At 34.6% G+C, this 21,006-nt stretch overlaps 3 protein-coding genes across 6 annotated transcripts in view; 2 read left to right on the top strand and 1 right to left on the bottom strand.

The window, feature by feature from the left end:
• LOC116106950 (vacuolar protein sorting-associated protein 53 A) overlaps window positions 1-10,658 on the top strand; it is a 23,156-nt gene extending 12,498 nt beyond the window's left edge. The window contains exons 15-26 of one of the 2 annotated variants that reach the window (XM_031393269.1): window positions 1,120-1,197; window positions 3,809-3,916; window positions 4,035-4,100; window positions 4,489-4,566; window positions 4,652-4,785; window positions 4,871-4,964; window positions 5,344-5,421; window positions 6,185-6,247; window positions 8,313-8,381; window positions 8,466-8,561; window positions 9,969-10,279; window positions 10,395-10,658. In XM_031393269.1, the coding sequence (XP_031249129.1) occupies window positions 1,120-1,197; window positions 3,809-3,916; window positions 4,035-4,100; window positions 4,489-4,566; window positions 4,652-4,785; window positions 4,871-4,964; window positions 5,344-5,421; window positions 6,185-6,247; window positions 8,313-8,381; window positions 8,466-8,561; window positions 9,969-10,265 (1,161 nt within the window). In that variant the 3' untranslated portion in view covers window positions 10,266-10,279; window positions 10,395-10,658. Of the gene's footprint in view, window positions 1-1,119; window positions 1,198-3,808; window positions 3,917-4,034; window positions 4,101-4,488; window positions 4,567-4,651; window positions 4,786-4,870; window positions 4,965-5,343; window positions 5,422-6,184; window positions 6,248-8,312; window positions 8,382-8,465; window positions 8,562-9,968 lie in introns of both variants that reach the window. The other variant, XM_031393260.1, reaches the window with a different exon arrangement.
• Window positions 10,659-11,167: 509 nt separating this feature from the next.
• On the top strand, window positions 11,168-13,334 carry LOC116107154 (DNA-directed RNA polymerase V subunit 7). Its single transcript, XM_031393461.1, has 2 exons — window positions 11,168-11,394; window positions 12,567-13,334. Exon 2 carries the CDS (start codon window positions 12,576-12,578, stop codon window positions 13,104-13,106), a length of 531 nt encoding a protein of 176 aa, XP_031249321.1. The 5' UTR covers window positions 11,168-11,394; window positions 12,567-12,575; the 3' UTR covers window positions 13,107-13,334.
• A 1,063-nt stretch (window positions 13,335-14,397) lies between these two features.
• LOC116107805 (alkaline ceramidase-like) lies at window positions 14,398-19,436 on the bottom strand. 3 transcript variants are annotated; one of them, XM_031394109.1, is made up of 3 exons: window positions 19,289-19,436; window positions 16,486-16,785; window positions 14,398-15,103 (listed from the first exon to the last, which is right to left on the bottom strand). In XM_031394109.1, exons 2-3 carry the CDS (start codon window positions 16,734-16,736, stop codon window positions 14,590-14,592), a joined length of 765 nt encoding a protein of 254 aa, XP_031249969.1. In that variant the 5' UTR covers window positions 16,737-16,785; window positions 19,289-19,436; the 3' UTR covers window positions 14,398-14,589. The 3 variants fall into 3 exon arrangements, with proteins under 3 accessions (XP_031249969.1, XP_031249955.1, XP_031249963.1); XM_031394095.1 differs by having other exon boundaries at window positions 16,486-16,822; XM_031394103.1 differs by lacking the exon at window positions 19,289-19,436 and adding an exon at window positions 17,804-17,826 and having other exon boundaries at window positions 16,486-16,822.
• Between the last annotated feature and the right edge of the window lie 1,570 nt (window positions 19,437-21,006).

The raw sequence follows: 21,006 nt of genomic DNA on the forward strand, positions 1-21,006 counted from the left end.
GGTTGATGAGGAAAGAGTATAAATTGAGCTTGTTTCCTTCATTTTGTACACAACACAATTGAGAAAAAGATTCCCCACCACCCCACCTTCCATAAGGACCAATTATCCAATGACAAATCATGAGTCATGTGTCTTCAAGTGGACTTACATGGGTCATGTGTCTTCAAGTGGACTTACATGGGTCATGTGTCAAATTGGTTGAAATGAGAAGCTATTATTAACGCTTTCTCTCAATTGTGTTGTGTATAAAATAAAGGAAATGTGCTCGATTTATAGCCTTGTCTCACCAACCCACCTCCCATAAAGATCAATTATCCAAAGACAAATCATGGGCCATGTTCATTCAAGTGGACTTGCATGGCCCATGCAAGTCAACTTAAAGACACATGACCCATGACAAAATTAATTAATATTAGGATGTTCGGACTAGAGAACAACTGTGTGTGTATGTATATATATATTTCAAATGCTTGAAATGCATCTGTTAATACATATTATTCAGCTAATTATGCTATCTATACCTTAATTCTGCTTTAGTCCAACCTGACCCTGCTCAACCCAACTTGTATCCTCTTGGCCTTCAATCTCAAAATAGCTCATAGACGCATCATTCTTCTTTATTCACCTTAACTAGAATGAATCAAGTTTTGGGCTGACCTATTCTAGTTTTGACAATTTTTTCGGGGCTGCTTAACATGTTTGATAATACTAAGAGGTCTTTTTGGCCCTTGGGGAGGTTTATTATTACCTATTGATTTCTGGTCCAATCTTGTATCTGTTCTGAATTATAGCAAGAAACAATTCGTGCAGCCTTAATATAGTTACTCACCTAAGTAACTAGATCCCTTTAACTACTGACAATTAACCATGTGTTTCAGTTTTTTGGTGTTAAATAATTTTTGTTCATTTTTATTCTGATTGACTTATGAATATTAGAATAATATTGAATTCCAAGTTGGTACAGTTGGGAATTTGAACTATAATTTTTTCAAGATCCTTTCATGCAGTTTGTTTTGAATGCATTTTTAAAAGTTATTTTGTATGGGAAAATATGCAGTTTAATATGATTTCCCAATTATCATATTCACTGTATTTCTTGGTGTTGGTCGTCAATTGCAGTTGTTTCTTATAATCAAGAGGAGCTTAAAGCGGTGCAGTGCTCTTACAAAAAGCAAGACATTATTCAATTTGTTCAAGGTTTGTTCTTTAAACTTGTCATTAATATCCATTAAATAATGCATATGTTGTATTTGTTGTCTGTGCTGCAGTAACATTTGTAATATATCAAAATAAGAAAATTATTTTAACCGGAGATTGAATTTTAATATAACCTTAAAAACAGTACATTTTTTAAAGTGAAAGTCTTGATGGATTGAGTGCTCAAACAAAGGTTAGGAAGCCTTTTCAAATGCCTGTTGCAGCTAGGGGTGTATAAGAGCGGAGCCAAGCTGAGTATCTAGCTACTCGAGCTCGGCTCGGCTGCTACACGAGCTTGAACTCGAGCTCGGCCAAAATCGACTTTGTGTTGGTCGATTTATATGAAAAATGCATAATGATTAGAATTCACATTCCATTTGGTTGCTGAGAAACTGAAGGAAAATAAAACAAAACGACTTTACTTACTAGAAACCAAACGCATTTCAAGCCAAAAAAACCAACCAAAAAGAAGACCACCGGAAAAGACTGCTAATTGGAAAAAGGCGACTTTGCCTTTTCATATGCATAACTAAAACTAATTATCCTGCTGCAGCCAGCAAGGGTTGGTCTATGGAGGTTGTTTTTAACAGCTATGAGAGAAAGAAAGGAGTTGCAGTTTTTTTCCTAAGAAGGAAGAAAGAAAATGTTGCTTTGTTTTTTATGCTTAAGAGAAGAGAGAGAATGTTTTTTTATTAGCACTCAAATGTCTTCTTCAATTAATGTTCTGAATTCTGTCTTTTGTTGACTCCTCTACTGCCACAACGTCTCGAGCCCACCAATGACCAATCAAATGAGTCGTTCTTTGATTTTTATGAGGTGTGTTTGTCATTATTACAAACTGATAAATTCTATACCCTCTAATAGTTGCAAAAATAGCATATACCCCCCTAAATCCGAGCTCGCTGAAGCCAAGTATTGGCGTGACAATATATCTGAGCCGCTCAAGCACGACTCGACTTTTGTTGAGCCGAGCTCGAGCTTTTACTAAGCCGTGCGGCTCGGCTCGGCTAAAACCCCTAGTTGCAGCTACATGGTGTAAGCTCCTAAGTACTGGACCTGCAATTTGTAGTGTCTCATGTTTGAAGTTGTACACAAGTTGGATCATAACCATGCCAATGCCAGTCAAACAAGACTAATTAATTTGTTTGTTGTTGCTTGATTAAGGCTGATGTCGTTTCCCTCTTGCTTGGTTTATTATACTTTTGAATTTATTTGGACTCAGATGCATAATAATCCACTTTTTTACTTATCTCTTTCTATTAATATAATTTATGTTTCCTACAGAAAAAGATGTGTAATTTGCAATAAAGAGGGGAAAAGCACTAGCCTCTTGTTTCATGTTTGTTCAACTGCTTTAAGTTTGTGTGTTAATCTCTTCATAGAACCCATGATATTTTTGAGTCCGTTTGGTTTGTTATTTTGGATAGGATTTTGGAGATAGTATTGAATAGTTGAGTACGGTGATTATTATGAGATAAAATTTAAAAATTAACAAAAAAACCCCTAGGTTTGCTAATAACTAAACACCCCAATATATAAAAATTTTGTAAAATGACAAAAACACCCCCACCCACCCACAGTGCCAGATTCCGGACACCACCGCCGGAATTTGACGTTACGACGCAGACCGGTCGGATTTGGCTGGTCGACGGCTGCAAAAGGCCAGATCTGGCCGTCGTCCAGATCGATGAATTACCGGCCAGTTCTGGTCGTTTGTACGCCGTTGTGACAGATTCTGGCTACCACTGACGATGGTTACCGGAATCTGGCAACTATGGGTGGATGGGGGTGTTTTTGTTAATTTTTAAACTTTTTTCTTGGGGGTGTTTAATTAAATTAATAAACTTAAGGGGACTAAAAGAATTGAATAAAATATAATAGTATTTCCTAAATAATGAAACAAACAGTTATTTTGAGAATAGGGTTGGGAATAGGGTATGAAATAATAAACCAAACGGACCCTTTGTCTGTTTTGGGCTCCTGCATATAGTTATTCATTGAGAGTCATTAAGCTTTCAGTGATGAATAAGCTTTGGTTATACGAAGAATTTGTGTTTTAGCTATTTTTCTGGTCATTTTGTTTGAGAAAATTAGAGAATATTTTGCAGACGCAGGGGTGGATAAAATTTTTTTTTTAGACGTGGTCTTCTGGTTCTAAACAATGTTGGAATACTTATGTTTTTTTTTTTTATCCATGGAGACTGGGAGTTTGTTTTAGCTTAAAATTGGGATCACTGTTTTTGTATTATTTTTACAATTATTAAAACTTGTATCTTATCAAGAAAAAAAAAAGTGAAATCAGTGTTTGGTAGTGTTATGCCACAAACTTCCCTTTGCATCATTAAGTGTCTTGGAGCACACATCTTTACAGAATCAGATGTATTTTAACTAAAATATGAACTTAATTTATTGTATGTTAGCTTGAGAGAATTTTATGCTTAAAAATTTCCTGGAAATAAAAGACATCTATGTGAATGTTTAATGAGAAAGATGAATTCATTTCAATAGCAGTGGAATTTAGAATACCGTGGACTCTACTAACCTTGCTGCTGATTAGGTTTTTGTTATCAACACCATAAGGAAAATCCATAATTGTATCTCCTGGTGTTAGGTGTTCCAAAAAATTCTCAAAGCATATGCGACAAAGCTTTTTGCAAGACTTCCTAAGAGCGGTACAGGAATCGTTGCAGCAGCTACGGGTATGGACGGACAGATAAAGGTGCATTTGATTGAATATTTTATTTGATTTGTTCTTTTTTTTTGGGGGTGGGGGAATTACCTACAGTTTGTATTAAGCACTGATTTGTGTATGCTTTTTCTTTGACTATTTCAAGCAGACTTCTGACAAGGATGAAAGGTTGATTTGCTATATTGTAAACTCAGCTGAATATTGCCACAAAACGGTTAGTTTGTTTCTCTGTCTTGCTGCTTCCTTGTAGCTTGTTTTGAACTTTTGTTTAATCCACCTTTTGTGAGATAACAACTTTGCTGGTACAGTATAAGAACAAGGTTCAGATATTAAATTCTGTATTGTTCATTATCTCTCTCTGATCTGCATTTGTTGATACTCATTGAATCAAGGCAAAGTATTCTCAGTCATGCTCTTTGAGGTGGCTGGCATGTATGTTTTTTTTAATATGAAATTTCCATGATGCTTATGTTCTCTGTTGATGATTTGATATATCCTGGTGGTGTAATTTAAGATATCTTTATTTATACACTTGCATAACATTCTGGCTATAAACAAGGGGAGTATCTTAAAAACTTAGTAATTCGGGTCTGTTTTGACAGTCTGGAGAACTGGCTGAAAGTGTGTCGAAAATAATTGATTCTCAGTTAGCAGATGGGGTGGATATGTCTGAAGTTCAGGTACTAAACTATTTCATAAATGGTCCATTACAATTACATAGTGATTCTACTGTTTGCTTTTTCACAATTTCAAAAAACCTTGCAGGATGAATTTTCAGCAGTTATAACAAAAGCATTAGTAACCTTAGTTCTTGGACTGGAAACTAAGTTTGATGTTGAAATGGCTGCAATGACACGCGTGCCATGGGGTAGCCTTGAGAGTGTGGGTGACCAATCTGAGTAAGAAAGTTTCTCTAAAAACTTGGAACACTTATTAATTTAACCTTGAACATTACCACATTTAACCATATCCACTTTATTGCAGGTATGTTAATGGAATAAATATGATCCTTACTAGTAGCATTCCCGCACTTGGGAGCCTTCTTTCCCCCATTTACTTTCAGTTCTTCTTGGATAAGGTAATTTTACAGAGGACTACCAATATATGTGTGGCCTGATATGACTCATTAAATTTGGGTATATTTAGGTTTGATTTCTATTTTTTATGTCCTTTTATTGATGCTTAATGCCCATGTTTGCCAAGCTTCATAAATTTGTTTAGTGCCATCTATTTTTTCCCAACTTAATAATTGAATGTTGTAGTTTATCTAAAATTATGACCTTTCTTGGCATCGTTCATTCTTCAAAGGTTCAAGATGCATTTTATTTGTCTTCTGAAAGCCGTAAAATACACAATATTCTGCCAAAGTGATCTCATATCATACATCTTTTCAGAGTATCTTTCTGTGAAATTGTACAGTAGCTCATTGCCCTTTTGTTTTTTGTTAATCTATGCAGCTGGCATCATCTCTTGGTCCACGATTCTATGCCAATATTTTCAAATGCAGGCACATATCAGAAACTGGAGCCCAACAGGTACCGACCATTTTCAATATCTATGTTTGTTGTTTGTCAAATGGAGTGTGTTTGTAGCTAGAAGATGGACTAGTGTAATAATATAACCATGGCTTTAAAAGAAATTTTAGCTTACATGTAAAACCTCTAGGATTATTTCTAAAAGATTTGATGGGTTGGTATTCAATCTCTGTTGTGCCTCAATTCTTAGATCTCTAATTACTGCCTCAAGGTGTCGAGCATGAATAAGTCACAGGATATTCACCTTGACGTTTGCATTATATTGATATGCTTCTCATGCACTAAAATGATTTTGTGTAAATGTTCTTTCTTGTTGAAAATGCTTTATTTCTTGATATGTTGCAGTTATATATTGTTCTGAATTAATAAAATAGAATTGCTTGCCTAGCATCAATTTTCTTTTCTAAGTTATTTTTATTTGATTTCAGTGTTGGTTTTACTTGATAACCTCTGTACAAACAAGTGAGACTTGATATCAATTGTATTTTAAAAGAAGAAAGTTACTGGAAATTGCTTCTTTTTCTTGCAATTATTGTATATTCTTGTTGTTTATCCACAAATAAATGCTAAGCTTTTATATCAATACTTTTCCTCATATGTTATTAACACTTATTTTTTTTCCTTCGTGAATTGTCATAACCATTCTATTGATACTTGTAAAAAAATTTGGCACTTATCAGACTCTTACAAATGCATAATTTTTTGGCTATGATCTTTGTGATTTACTCGTTTGCCTCAGTGATAAATTGTAATCCTGTTGCAGATGCTATTGGATACGCAAGCTGTAAAAACCATTCTTTTAGACATACCTACGCTTGCTCGACAGGTGAGTTGATGCTCTTAATAAACATCTGTACTTATACAATACCATTGAAGAGTCTAGATTATAGTTGTAGATTTTCCCTTGTTGAGTGCTCATCAACATCATAGTCATCATCCCCTTGCACACTAATGAAAACGTACTGCTAGTCATAACTGATATTTTGATGTGGGCTTTGTTTGAATTTGTTTGGGGACATCTAAAAGATTGATTGTTATTATAACCAGCATTTTACAGAAGCAAATTTTTTTGTCTACTATCAAGTTGCACTGGAATCAACCATAACATTTTGCTCATTGTTAACTTTGATGCTTTGGTAGTTAAAGGTCTTTAATTGAATTTCTTTGAGACCTCAGCGAATTTACTTCAGGGAATTTATGGAGAAGATCCCTAGTTTCCATTTGGCTTCATCAATACTATATTATTTTTGCGTAACTTAAAGTTTGATTGCAACCGCTGAAACATCCTACTACTTTTGTTCTTCCTTTGTCTTTATTATTTATCCATCCTGTTTTTCCACATTCATACTGACCATATTTCTTTGGAAGTATAAATCTTTGAAAATGAGCTTGAAGATTGAGTAATACTAGCCTTACAAAGAGGCATACAAAAAGCCATATAAAGAGTCAAATCCAGCCTTTGAAAGAAGGGAAAAAGAGAGAGAGAAAGAGACAATCATGAATTTCAAGTGTTGAATTTGACTCTTTATATGCCTCTTTGTAAGGCTAGTATTACTCTTGAAGATTATATGCAGATAAATTTCATGGGTAACATTTCAAATCTGGGTTAGTTTTGTTATAGTCAGGCAAGAAATAATATAACTAGATATGAATCTGCTTATTTACAACTGAAAGGTAGCACCAATGTGTTTATCCTCTTGACTGAGGACCCAATTCAAGTTGAAGAAGGGACTGACTGGAATAGAAAGTAACTGTCAGGGAACATATGAAATGTTCTTTTCAATCAAGTAGAATGATGAATAAGAAGATTGAATTGGTTGTCATGGTATTTTAAATGTGATATTAGAACTATCAAAAATTTGTGAGTTGTATTGTCTAATAGATGGAAAATAACATATTTTACCAGTTACGAATGATTTTAACAATAAAATTAGTTGTTAGAAACCATTTATATATTATATGCTTTTGTTGTGATTGCATTGCAAATCCATGAAAGCATCATTGGCAGGGCTTTGTTTTTCAAATTATACACAAATCTAAGGCTATGTTTGGTAGAGTATTTAAAATAGTATTTTTGAAAAAGTTGAGCTGGGTTGTTATTACGAGAATAGGATTTGAATTTAACAATGTGTTTGATAAATTTTTGGAAAACATTTTCTGAAAAATATTAGATTATTTTTAATCGTCTACATTTGTTAATTTAGTTAAACACCTGCTACAATAAAAGTTTTAAAATTAACAAAAAAACCCACACCTACCCATTAAATGGCGGCAGTTGGCCACCACTTCCAGACGGTGGCCAGAAGTAGCCAGAATGGCACACGACCGACTGGATATGGCCGATAGTGCACCGATCTGGCATTTTTCAGCTAGATCCATCATGAATCTGGCTGGAAACAACCAAATCAACAGCTAAAGATTTGGTCGTTGACGGCCAGATTTGGTCAGTCTGCCATTGACGACGGCCAAGTTGACGACCGATCTGGCTGTCCCGTTAACGGCTAGATCTTTGGTTGTAGATCTGGCTTTTTTCGGGCAAATCCATCAGAAAATGTCAGATCGGCACACGACCGGCCACATTCAACTGGACATGTGCCATTCCAGCAGATCCGGTCACCTTTCGGCAGTGGTGGCTGGCTGCTGGCAATATGTGGGTGGGTGGAAGTGTTTTTGTCAATTTATAAATTTTTATTGTTGGAAGTGTTTAGCTAAATTAACAAATACAGAGGGTTAAAAAAATTTAAATATTTTGAATTGAATAAAATAGAATTGGATTTTAAGAATATTGAAACAAATATGTATTTTGAATAAGATTGGATAAGATAGTATTTTGAATAGGGAAACAAACACAGCCTAGACTTCTTACCAGTTCATTTATTTTTCTGATACAGACAGCAAGTGCTGCTAGCTATTCAAAATTTGTGAGCCGTGAGATGAGTAAAGCTGAAGCTCTTTTGAAGGTTTGTGATCAAATTACTGATGGGTTTGTCCTCTGACCAGTTACATGTTTTATAATCAATTCAAACTTTTGTTTTGATCTACAGGTTATACTATCCCCAGTAGATTCTGTAGCAGATACATATCGTGCATTGCTACCAGAGGGAACACCAATGGAATTTCAGCGTATTCTAGAGCTTAAGGTTACATCAAGTAGCACATGCTTCTTTTTCTTTTTTCTTTTTTTTTTCTTTTTAAATTCTCTGAAACGTCTACAATTAAGATTTGATATTGGATGATTTAATTTTTAGGCAGGACTCTTTATTCATTTTTAGGCAGAAACCTTACATAGTTAGCAAAGTAGAACAACCCATATAGACTGAAAAGAGAATAAAGACCCTCGGAAAAGTACAATATAAATAGAAGAAATGAGGATTGTACTCATTTACAAAATTTAAAATTACAACATAAAATATTTAGTTAAAATCGAATTAGATTAGATATCTCTATTATGTTAGTGAATAAATAGTGAGTCCTTTTAGAGGATTGCTACATGATTTTTAATAGGTTCTTTTCCACGTCAGTTCCCACTAAAATCCATCAGAGACCTGTGAGGGTGACTCTTTCCAAGGGAGTGGTTGTATTAACTAGAAGCGTAGAATAATTATATCTAAGAATGACCATGTAACTGAGAATTTAAATTACACAGAGAGAAAACAATGCATGGGAAGAGATGGTAAATTGAAAACAGTCTTTTCTTCTTTATTGAAGAAAAAAATATTTCTTCATCCTTTTCATTTTTGCAAAATCTCAGGATAGGTGAATGTAATTATCCCTTGATCTGAGGTCTTAAAAGTTCAAATCCAAGAAGGTTTCAACTTGAATGTAGGATGGCAGAAGCCTATGGCTGAAATCTACTAGAGTATTCTGAAGTATAAAGTACAGAATATAAACTCAGACAACTCTTTTATGATTCTATCTCTATACCTGTTTGTTTCTTATTAAGCCAGAGAGAATACAGTAACCTTTCCTTGGACTTAGAGCTGGAAGTCTCAATTAAGTAAAAATTAATGCATCGCATTGCTAGCTTAGAATATATCAACTTAAATAGATGGATAGTGCATGATGAATTAGTTGCTATATTCTAATGAGAAGTCCTATTTTCATGATTATAAAGTTATATGATATGCATTGCTCTATGTTATTTTCTATTTATATTTGTAATTGGCAGTTGACTGAGACAAAGCTCTAAGTTGATAAGTGCAGTGATTTCATTGAGAGTGTTCTCAGCAAAAATTGCATTTTTAAGATGTTCTACAATTGTGGTTTCACGCAGGTCCATTTGAATTGGTTGAGGGATTTCAATAAGAATGAAATAGTATATATTTCATTCAATATTGAAGAGATATTTTACCAATTCAATTAGCAGTTCCAACTGTGTTATTGAGCATATTCTACTCTCATTTATATTGTCAAGGGGTTTAAATCTATTCTATATTTGCCTAAATGACTTAAACTAGAGAAAACAAAATATATATTCCATGTTTAAATGTTGTGTGTTATTTGCATAAATTTTAGTTGTGGGCTTAATTGGAGTATGGCATGCACAGGGTCTTAAAAAAGCTGATCAGCAGACTATACTGGAGGACTTCAACAAACATGGACCAGCAATTACGCAACCTTCTATTCCACCATCAATTGCCCAGGCTGTACCTGCGGCTCCTGCAGCTCCAGTGATTTCAAATAATGCTTCACTTGGTTTTATTGCTTCACGAGAAGACGTGCTAACCAGAGCAGCTGCACTTGGGCGAGGGGCAGCCACGACGGGATTCAAGAGGTTCCTTGCTCTAACTGAAGCCGCCAAAGACAGGAAGGATGGACCATTCAGGAAGCTCTTTAACACATGACATTCTCAAACCATGTCTGTGTCAATTTTTTGAAAAATTGAATCAGATTTTTTTTTTTTTTTGTAGATAATATACATGTATTGTCTCAATAGTTAATAATTTTCCCTTCTTTTCTTGTGTGTTTAACAGGGAGGCCCACAAGTCCCTTGTAGTGCTTCTGATGGATACAAAAATGTTAAAGCATGAATTTCAGATAAATTTTGCAGGGTGAAGTGTTTTATGGTTTTATTTATTTATCTGGTGAATAGAGCTGAAGCATTAAAATAATGAGAGATGCCTGTATAGCAAAGCAAACCCACTAGAGAGTAGAGGAAAATAAATAAAGAATGTACTACCATGCAATTGGATTTCTCCACTTTAAACGCCAAGGATTTTTTTAATAGTAGTTGGCTTAATTCTAATCTATTGCTCACTAGAGTGGCAAACTCCAATTACAAACAAGTATGTGATTTAAGAGTAATCCATTTTTATTCCTTTAAGTGCACTTCACTTCTCTCTTCTTTTTCAATTACTTCTATCAATACTTAATCCCACACCAACATTATCATTATTTTTACTTTTAATTTCTTATATGTTATAATTTATATCCAATTTGATATTAAATATGACAATATTCCTTAACATTGCTATGTTGTTGATTTCCACCTCGTACCGCAAAATCTCTGAATTTCTTTTTTAACTAAAATATTAATTACAATTATATATTATTTTTACTGGGCATGAGGCCGGCTTATGCAGATTTCCGCCTCTGCCCTCGTACGTCCCATATAATTTTCCTCATCCTAGTCCCTCGGTATTGGATTTTTTTGGGCATCCAACCCCTCCGAGTTTTCCTGCCATCTCTTATCAAAATTCATAGATAATTTTAATTTTAATTAAAAAATTAAATTTGTAATTATAAAAAAAAAATATATATTTATATTTAAAAACTGTGAATCCATTGATAAAAACCCGCAAGTTTTTGGTGATTGGTCAACATTCAGTCAACACACCACGAGACTGCATGCGCCTCACGGCCACGGTCACTAGTCAGTAGTCACTCCCAAATCCCACCAAGCACGAAAGGACGAGTCAGAGACTCAGTGAGTCAGGAGAAACGATTCTTCATTCTCTCGGTAGAGCCAGTCAGGTTTGCTTTTTATTATTTGGTGCTTTGATGATCAACTGAAAGGGGGTATTTGACTGTTTGTTTTGGACATTTACAAGCTATTTAAAAGTTATTTCATTCCCTGATACTACTTTGATTTGCCTAGGGTTTATTACTGATCGTGAGGGTTTACTTAGCAAAAGATTATGCTAATATTTCTCTTTTTTTTTTTTTGGGGGGGGGGGGGTGGGGGGGGGGGGGGTGGGGGGGGGGGGGGGGGGGGTTTCGGGTTTTATAAATCGAGGTAGGTTTGGATAGTGAAAAAGTTTTTTACTTTCTGAGATTGGGGTTTATGGGTCATGATTTGTGTGTGTGATATTGTACAACATGAATTTACATCAAAAATTTACCTTGAAAAGCTGAAAAATAATGTCTCGAATAAGGTTAACTTAGACTAAGATTTTTTATTTGGTGAAATTATGGATATAAAGAACACTTTATTTGAGTCATACTCAGTTACATTCCAGCAACAAGATTTTGAGTGTTTGTTTCTCTGGAATTTTTGCATGAGAATGAATGTTTTGTTGAAATAACTAAGAATTTTGTATACTTTGCAAATTTTTATTGAGTGGTGATTTGAAGGGTTCTATTTGGACTTGAGTTACACATTTTATTAGAATCTCAAGATAATATTTGTTAATTTGTTTTGAAATTAACAAGTACAGGCTTGTTTTTGTGAGAATTTTGAACTTCCTTTCCTGTGATATCCCTCTTTTAAGGGGTTTAATCATATTTGTTCGATGAGTGTATTAATATTCATAAATTTGTAGTTTAAAATACTTGTTTGAATTAGTGCCACATGATGCTATTAGATATATCTGTCAGCTCACACTGCTCCATTGCTTTAACCCACGGCTTTGTGCAATCAATTGCTTAACCTTTACCTCCACAAATTCCTCTGTTTTTTCACTCTACGACAGCACCACAGTACGATATGATAACACATTTGGTTCCACAACCTTCATTGCTGTAGTGGTTCATCATGCTGCCTACTTTCATGTTTCCCAGTGTGCACCATTATTTCCATTAGTAACTAACATGTTGTTAACTAATATGTAAAAATTAGTTTATCGAAAGATCAACTCCTGTGAAAATTTGAAAAACCTGAGCTTGTTATGGTTTTATTATCATCTCACACTTTTGGTATGTGACAGTGGGACAAAATGTTTCTCAAAGTCAAATTGCCATGGAATGTTGTAATCCCTGCAGAAAAACTGGATGCAAATGGACTGATGCTTCACAAATCTATAGTTCTCCGTTTATTGGATGACTTTGCCTGCAAAAAGGCTACCAAAGATCTTGGATACTATCTTGCAGTCACAACTTTGGTGAGCATAGGTGAAGGAAAAATTAGATCGAACACAGGGGAGGTGCTGTTTCCTGTTGTTTTCAGTGGAATCACCTTCAAAATTTACAGGGGAGAGATCTTGGAGGGGATTGTGCACAAGGTGCTGAAGCATGGTGTTTTTTTGAAGTGTGGGCCAATCGAAAGTATATATCTCTCCAGTGCAAAAATGCCTGACTATAAGTATGTGCAAGGGGAGAATCCAGTCTTCTTGAATGACAAGCACTCAAAGATTGAGAAAAATGTTTCTGTTCGATTCATCGTCATCGGAACAAAGTGGCTCGAGGCAGAAAGAGAGTTTCAGGCGCTGGTCAGCTTGGAGGGCGATTATTTAGGACCGGTTTCTTAGTTTAGCTGATTTGCATTAACCTTTAATTTGTTCATCACTTGAAAACATATGCTTAACAGAGTTTGAGATGGGATTAGTTAAGAATTTTGGAAATGTGTTTTCACTACTTTCACAGTTACCCTGCGTAGTGTTGACTTTCTGAAGCTCTTGTAATTGTTAGTATCTATTATATGGATATATTGTTAGCAGCTGGAGTTTGTGATATCAATGAAAGAGATTTCTGTGAAACAGGTAAATGTGTATCCGTCCAATGTTACTCAGGTGGGTATCCTTGCCTCTGAAAACTTTCTCAGCGTAAAAAATTGTACATAAGACTTTCTTCATATGAAAAATTGTATAGTGATCATCTTACCTGGTGTTAGTTTCCTGGTATCTCTGCCACAGAATTGGCTGAAGAATTTTATGCTAGAAAGTGGCAAAAGCTTTTACCTAACAGGAGGATATTGTTTAATTTTGATTGTGTAGAGATATTTTTTTGTTATGGAATTTGCTTAAAAATCTAAGAAATGGGTAACCAAGATAATGAATATTTAAAATGATTGCAAAAAACTATATGGATTTATAATTTTAATCCATTGAATCAAATTTTAGATATCTAGTAGTCCAAATGAAACATAATAATGTACAGAAGAATATAAAGTATGACAAAAGATTAAATAAATAAATAATAATGAATTTTGTTACAAGTAGTATCAATGGAAGCTGTACATTGATTTTGAATTTTGTTGGTAATTTGACAGAAAAGAACTTAAATGGAGTTGAATTCACTCAAGTAGAAAACTGAATTAATTTGAAAGCCAAAATTCACGCAAGTATAGCTACAAGAACATCAAAGGTGGACGGTATTTCCATATTGTGCGAGTCATAGATTGTTTGACAAACTGGACAAAAGCAACAAATTCTGGAATTAGCCTCACCTTTTTATCAGTTAATGCCCATTTTTTAAGACACTTCCAGAAAAAAAAAAAAAGAAAAAGAAAAAAGAAAGTAACAATTATCAACTTTCTCAATGCTCCAATGTATAGAATTATCCCCAACATAATAATAATGGAAACTCTTGAAATCATTGATTGTTAAGGTACCACTCTATATATCTGAAAAAGGAGAAAGCCTCTCACTGAACTGCTGCAAAAACAAATTCCCATGATAAACTTCAAGCACATGTTCTGAAGAAAAAGAGAACACTGATCCTTCACTTTCAATAAATCCTGATAGCTACCCAATTCATCAGATCTCAAAAAATATACTGTACTACCAAATTACTTCTGCTTCCTCTTTTGGAAAATAGGAAAAAAGAAAACACATCTTTCAGTTAAAATAAACTAATATGTCAACATATCATATCACATCCAATTATCATTTACATCCATTTAGGAAAGAAGGGAAAAAGAATTATGATTGCTATTGTTTATGACCTGCCAAAACCTTACACCTACCAAAAAAATGTGTCGGAGAGGATAAAATTTGCTTGTTCCACGATCATTCACTGCGTTTTTGGTTTTTCAACCTTCACATATGGGAGACATCCCATTAAGTGAACAACTTTTGGATTCCATCCCCGCTGTTGAGCGCGACAAAACATCAGGAATGTGTTTGCAAAATATGAGTTGAACCCCATGAAAATATGCCACAATGCATGACCTTGGGGATTAAAGTACCAAACAGAAACCTTCTCACAAAGCATGCGATCAAATAGCCAGCAAAGACTTGCTAGGATTATGGTGCCTACATATAGCTTCATGAGCCGCTTTGCAGATACATCTGCAGTGTGGATGTAGTACTTGTACATCCGAGGGATGCAAAGAAGACACAGTATGATGTAATGTACCTTGAAGCCAATTCCAAAACGAAACAGCGCATGGATAATTGCAAATGCAGCACCATAAAGAAACAAGAAGGTGGGCATTGTACTCCTGTAGTGCCAATCTGGTGAGTAGAGAATATAGATATATAGGAGCATTTCCCACACCATAGGTGTTTCATCACCTTGCTGTTGCCTGAAATAAATTAACCAATCTCCAAAATTCAGATCAACATGGCAAGTAAGCAATCAATCAAAACAGCTGAAGTTGAATATATTTTAAGATGAGTTTCAGCTAAGATAAAGAACAATTTGTCCAAGTTCTGCAATTTTCAGCCTTTCTCATCCTTCTCTACTTTCAAAGAGTTGGAGATGATGTGCAGGAGGCATAAAACAGATGCAATGCAACTAGCTCACAAAAATCAATTTTATTGAAGCAAATATGTAAGAAAGAATAAAGTAGTGTTCATTTCTTTAACTCTATTTTGGGCTAAGGAACAGTATGAAACCATCAACAAGTCTTAAGAAGTGCTTAAAAATTCCAGCATTCTAATTTGCCAGTAGGTTTATGCTACCTAGACTCTGTGAAGGAGAAAATCCAACGCTATGCTCTAAGATAGCCCACCTTGACAAAAGAAAATACTTTCCTATTAAAGTGATAAACATAGTCAATACGATCTAAGAACTACTCTTTAGTCTAATTCAGATTAGTATCGTCTGATGAGAATTATGATGTCTTTTCACACTTACACAACTTCTCGACTATGTACAAAAGCATATTCCACAGGCATTAATCATCTCTTAATGGACCATTCTTTTTTTTCCTTTCTCTTTTCTTTTCTTTATTTTTTTATTACACACACACACACACTTAATGGACCATTTTTTTTTCCTTTCTCTTTTCTTTTCTTTATTTTATCACTCACAGACACACACACACACACACACACGCACGCGCGCACACACACACACACACACTCACACAACACAGAGACACACACACAATTGCAAGAAGAGAAGAAAAAAAATGTTTTTATACACCCTTCACTAAATTGAATGTAATATTTGATTGTTTAAACAATTGCCCAATTCAACCCTAAACAGTTTCCTGTAAATCATAAATATATATTAATTTTAATTTTTGAAACGATTCCATTAAGTCCTATAATTAGCATATATTATTAAAATTATCCATTGCTGTTGGATTGTCAATTTTTTATCTATTAAACAAAATAGTCTCTGAACAACATATAGCATGCATAAAGTTCTAGTTGCAATAGACTCTAGAACATGAATTTTCTTGTTTCTTTAACTTTTAAGGTGACTACAGTATACAGCTTCTCCAAATATCAGTGCAAAGTTAAGCATCACTTTTTGTTACTAATTAGATGAGTTACCTATTCCAGTAAAAAACTACACAATTGCAAGAAGAGAAGAAAAAAAATTCTGAACACTTCTCCTAATTGTGTTCTACTGCCAACATAACGATGGCACGATGCATTCAACTACTTACATCATGTTATTCAGATTTTTTCTCTTGTATCAGTCAAGAAGATGAAATAACAAAAGAATACTTACAAACGTTGCAGTGTGGCATGGTATAGCATGCTCCCAATGGCAAGTATCATATTAGATATGTGAAGAACACTAAACCTCTTCTCAAACCGCTGTCTCAAGGCATTTATAAGGCCAATAAGTGCCAAAAGAATGCCTGGTACATTTGACATAGTGTTGAAAAACTCTGCCATATAAGAAGAGTAGACATAATTTTTTTCACACCAGTCAGTTGAAGTGACAGGACCCCAAAAGCTTGATAGTCCATCTGCCATTATTCAGCGTGTATGTCCAAAGTGTATAATTATTCAGTTCAGGCACCTTCTGCTATGATAGTAAAGTGTTTGTAAAAAACCGCAATCTACAACAGCAAAATATGATATGATACAATAATATAGAAATGAAAACAAACAGAAATTCAGCACTTTGCCACTTTAAATATGCTGTTATCAAGCAACAGATGAAAAGAATTTAATATCTTACAACAAACAATATCAATGAAGCAATGCCACTGGACAGAAACTACCAATAGGAATCGTGAAAACAACAAGAGCAGAACATGTGTATAACATATCTGAATTTCTACGAGTTAACCTTTAACTATTGGGATAAAATAAATTTAAAAGAAGAATCAAGAGATACAAAAAGAATAAACTGGCAGCATGTTTAAGTGTCTCATACCATAAATGGTGAATCATTAAGTTTCAGTGAGAATTTCAACCAAAATGACTTCAAATCTTTTTTATGCCTTTCAACTTTCACATGACACTTCACCCACACAAGTGGCAGAGAGTATAAGTGCATCAGCACCCAACATCCTAATCTTCCAGAAATATCATATCCTTAAATACTCATAAATATTGCTCTTTTTATTTGTTGGTTTTCAAATCACCAATTTATTTATTTATTTATTTTTTCAATAGGTTTACCTCATTGCTTTTGTTCTTTCCATTTTTCAATTCCGCTTTCAGGCCAATTAATCTAACTCGAATGAAATTGCAAAATTAATGTCATTGTAAAGCTACAGAATGCATAAAGTCAGCTGGTGCACCCAAAAATCAAGGTTTTTCCTTTGGGGCAGATCATCCTAAGCATACGATCCCAATAGCAGACAAATAGCAGTTCTTTCACATCCTTATGAGCTATACGACAACTAATTACTTCTGCAAAACCAAAGGACTGGACACAAGAAAAATTCTCTTCCAGTCTATTGCAATTGCCAAGTTAATGGATGCTTTTGTTCAACAAGAAATTATCCAGCCACTGAAGTGTACGACAGTTTTACTATTTTCTATAGGTCAAATAAGATGAAATGCACATTCTTCAAATGTCCTGCACTTACGGGCTGTTGAAGCTGCAATTAATTAAGGTCATCTGAAGGCGTTGAAGCTACAACTAATTAAGGTCATCTGAAGCTGTTTCAGATGGAAACTATTAGATAGAAGGATATTTTTAAGCATAGAAAGACACCCAATTTTAGAGCACCTCAATGTTCAAATTCGTTTATGGCACTTCTTCATTCATATCAATACAATCTATGATCATAATTGAATGAGCTGAAAAATCTTCAGACAACCAAGCATACAAGTGCACCAGAATGCAATCGCTATGATCCATTCACGTTATAATATTTTTATATTGATTATTTTACCCCAAAACTTCAAAATCACATAAGATTTCCCCAAAAAGGAAAGAAATATTGAATATGTGATGACCTTGGTAAGAATCCACCGGAAGTGTAAATTGTTTTCAAGTCTCATAAAAATATTTATTTAAACGTCCTTCGACGGATTTTAAGAGCTCAAAATTATTATATGCTCTCAAAGCAATATTACACATTCCAATACAAAAACCAAACAATGCCTACAAAAGTTGAACAAAGATCCAAAATTCACAGCTTCCGAGGCGAAATTGACCATATACAGAAGATTTCCAAAATATATGAGTGATTCTGAAGTAATATAATGCCAAGTGGCAAGCATAAATGACCTGCTAAAAAGAAGGCGTTTAAAATTTTTGAGTTCCATATATGACCACTTTAATTTCCATGTTAGTGGGAAAACGACTCAACAGACCTAAGACGCCCCAGCATGAAGCATCCATTACAAATAAATTCTACTACAATTGGCATCACGTTCGAGTCCATCTAATGTTCAAGCTAATCTAAATGATCCATAGTACACAGAAACCACCTAAAATATTTCAAACCTATCAAACATTCGCACAACCGGTCTTAGTACCACTATAAATCCTAACATGAAAGAAACCAGACAATGCCACCTCTATCTATGTCTTAAACATTACAACAAGGCACCATAACCATCCAATTTCAAGACCTAACAACCTATAAACCTTAAATCATCCCTTCCACAGCCCTAACTCTAACTCATCAAATTAGCAACCCCAGAAAGTTTCCAAACCCATCCTCCCAACTATGCAGTATCACACAAAACAACACGTCAAATTCATCTTACAACTAATCAAATTTTGTGCCAATCTAAGAATTAATAGGATCATTATACCCCGAAAACACAATTACGAACCAAGCCCCTCAACCCCATTTGCAAAATTCCCTTATACACCAACACAACACTTCCCCAACAAGATAAGCAGAAATCATTGAAGCCAAACTTTTTGACCCAACAAAACGACAAATTTAATCCATCAAAAAAGGAAAAAATTAATAAACAAGAATCTATAATATATGCATACACACATATTTGTAGTGTTTTAATTTATACTAAACGAAGGAGCAAGCAAAACCAGGAGTGTTAAAAATAGAAACAAAAAAACAGAATAAAAGAAAATGATATGGGAACTAACTACCCTGTTGCCCACCAACCAATCTATCCTGCAACACAAATCTAACTTACTAAAACCTTTTAACATAAAATTCTTTTGAATTCTCCTCTTCCCAACCTTTTTGCTTTTGTTTTTGTTTAGAAAGAATGAGAATCGCGAGCGTGATGGTTGGCAAAGGTAGGGCGCGTGGGTAGTCGTTTTGAGGGTTAGGAACAGTATTCTTTAAATGAGCAGACTCTTTATTAAAAAAGTGTTACAACCGTTTTATTCTTTAAATATAATTAGAGTGTGTTTTCCCTTTTATTTAGGATTAAATTTTACTTTTTATCTTAATTTTAAATTATAAATTATAAATTTATAATTTTTATTTATAATTTATCTTTTCTATTAAATTTAAAAAAATATATTTTTTATCTTAATTTTAAATTAAATTATAAATTTTTATATTTTTATTTATAATTTATCTTTTCTATTAATTTAAAAAATTATATTTTTTTAAATTTAAAAATATATAATTTAAATAAAAATTTTATTCTTTATTTTAAAAATAATAAAATTTTTTATTTATATAAAAAATATTCTTAAAAATAAAGAAACACTAATAGCTACGAGAAGGCCCTGTGTGAAGAGTGGCCACTAGATTGAGTGTTTGTGCAGTTGGGATTGGTTTGCTCGATGAACTGACACGTGGGATTTGGGACGTCACTTATGGGTTAATATCCTTATTTCCCCTGGATCTTCTCTAAATTTAAAAAGCCCCATATAATTTGAAAACTATCGCTCACAAGTCATATTTCTAATCTCTTATCGCTCGCTTCTTCAAAAGTTGTCCCTTATTGTCATATTATTATGCGTAAATTTAAGACAAAATTTTCAATTTTCAACTGTTAATTTACATCAATACAATGTGGATGAGGAAACCTTGATTACAAATAAATATAGAGCAAACGACATGTTCCCACCTAAGGTTTACCAAATGCAAGGTTAATACCATTGGTTTGATTTATTCCAGATACCTACCCTTATCTAACACTGTTTGTTTTTTTTAAAGGTTAAGGGTAAAGTGTCAAAACCCATTTCTCTCAACACACCACCGTTGACTGCTTTCCTCTTCTTCTCCTCTTTCCTTTTCTTTTTCTTTTTCTTCTTCTCCTCTCTTCCAGATTCTTTCTCTTTTCTTCTTCTCCTTTTTTCTTCTCTTCTCTCCACCAGATTCTTCCTCTTCTTCTTTTTCTTCTCCTCTTTCTTCTCTCTTTCTTTTCTTCTTCTCTTCTCTCCACCAACTGCTTCCCCTTTACCACTGTCGGGAAAATGGAGGTTTGGGGTGGAAGGTGGTGGTTTTTGTGGTGATGATGAGGACGGCCAACAAAGCCGAGATCGAGCAAATGGGACCGAAATCGGGTGGTGGTGAGGATTGCAATGGCGGTAGAGGGTGGAATGTGGGTGGTGTGGTGACTTTGGGGTTTCGGGAGGCAGAGAGGAGCGTGGTTATGGCACGGGTGGCTGTGGGAGGGAGAGAGAAGCGGCGAAGAAAGAAGGGGAGAAGAAGAAGAAGAAGAAGACAAAGATCGGGTGGTGGTGAGGGATTGCAATGGCGGTAGATGGGTGGAATGGTGGTGGGTGGTGGTGGTGGTGACTTTGGGGTTTCGGGAGGGAGAGAGGAGCGTGGTTGTGGTTGTGTTGTGGCTGTGGGAGGGAGAGAGAAGCGGCAGAAGAGAAGAAGGGGGAGATGAAGAAGAAGAC

The sequence above is a fragment of the Pistacia vera genome, unplaced genomic scaffold, assembly GCF_008641045.1.
Source record: "Pistacia vera cultivar Batoury unplaced genomic scaffold, PisVer_v2 Contig117, whole genome shotgun sequence".
In the NCBI taxonomy this organism is placed as follows: Eukaryota; Viridiplantae; Streptophyta; class Magnoliopsida; order Sapindales; family Anacardiaceae; genus Pistacia; species Pistacia vera.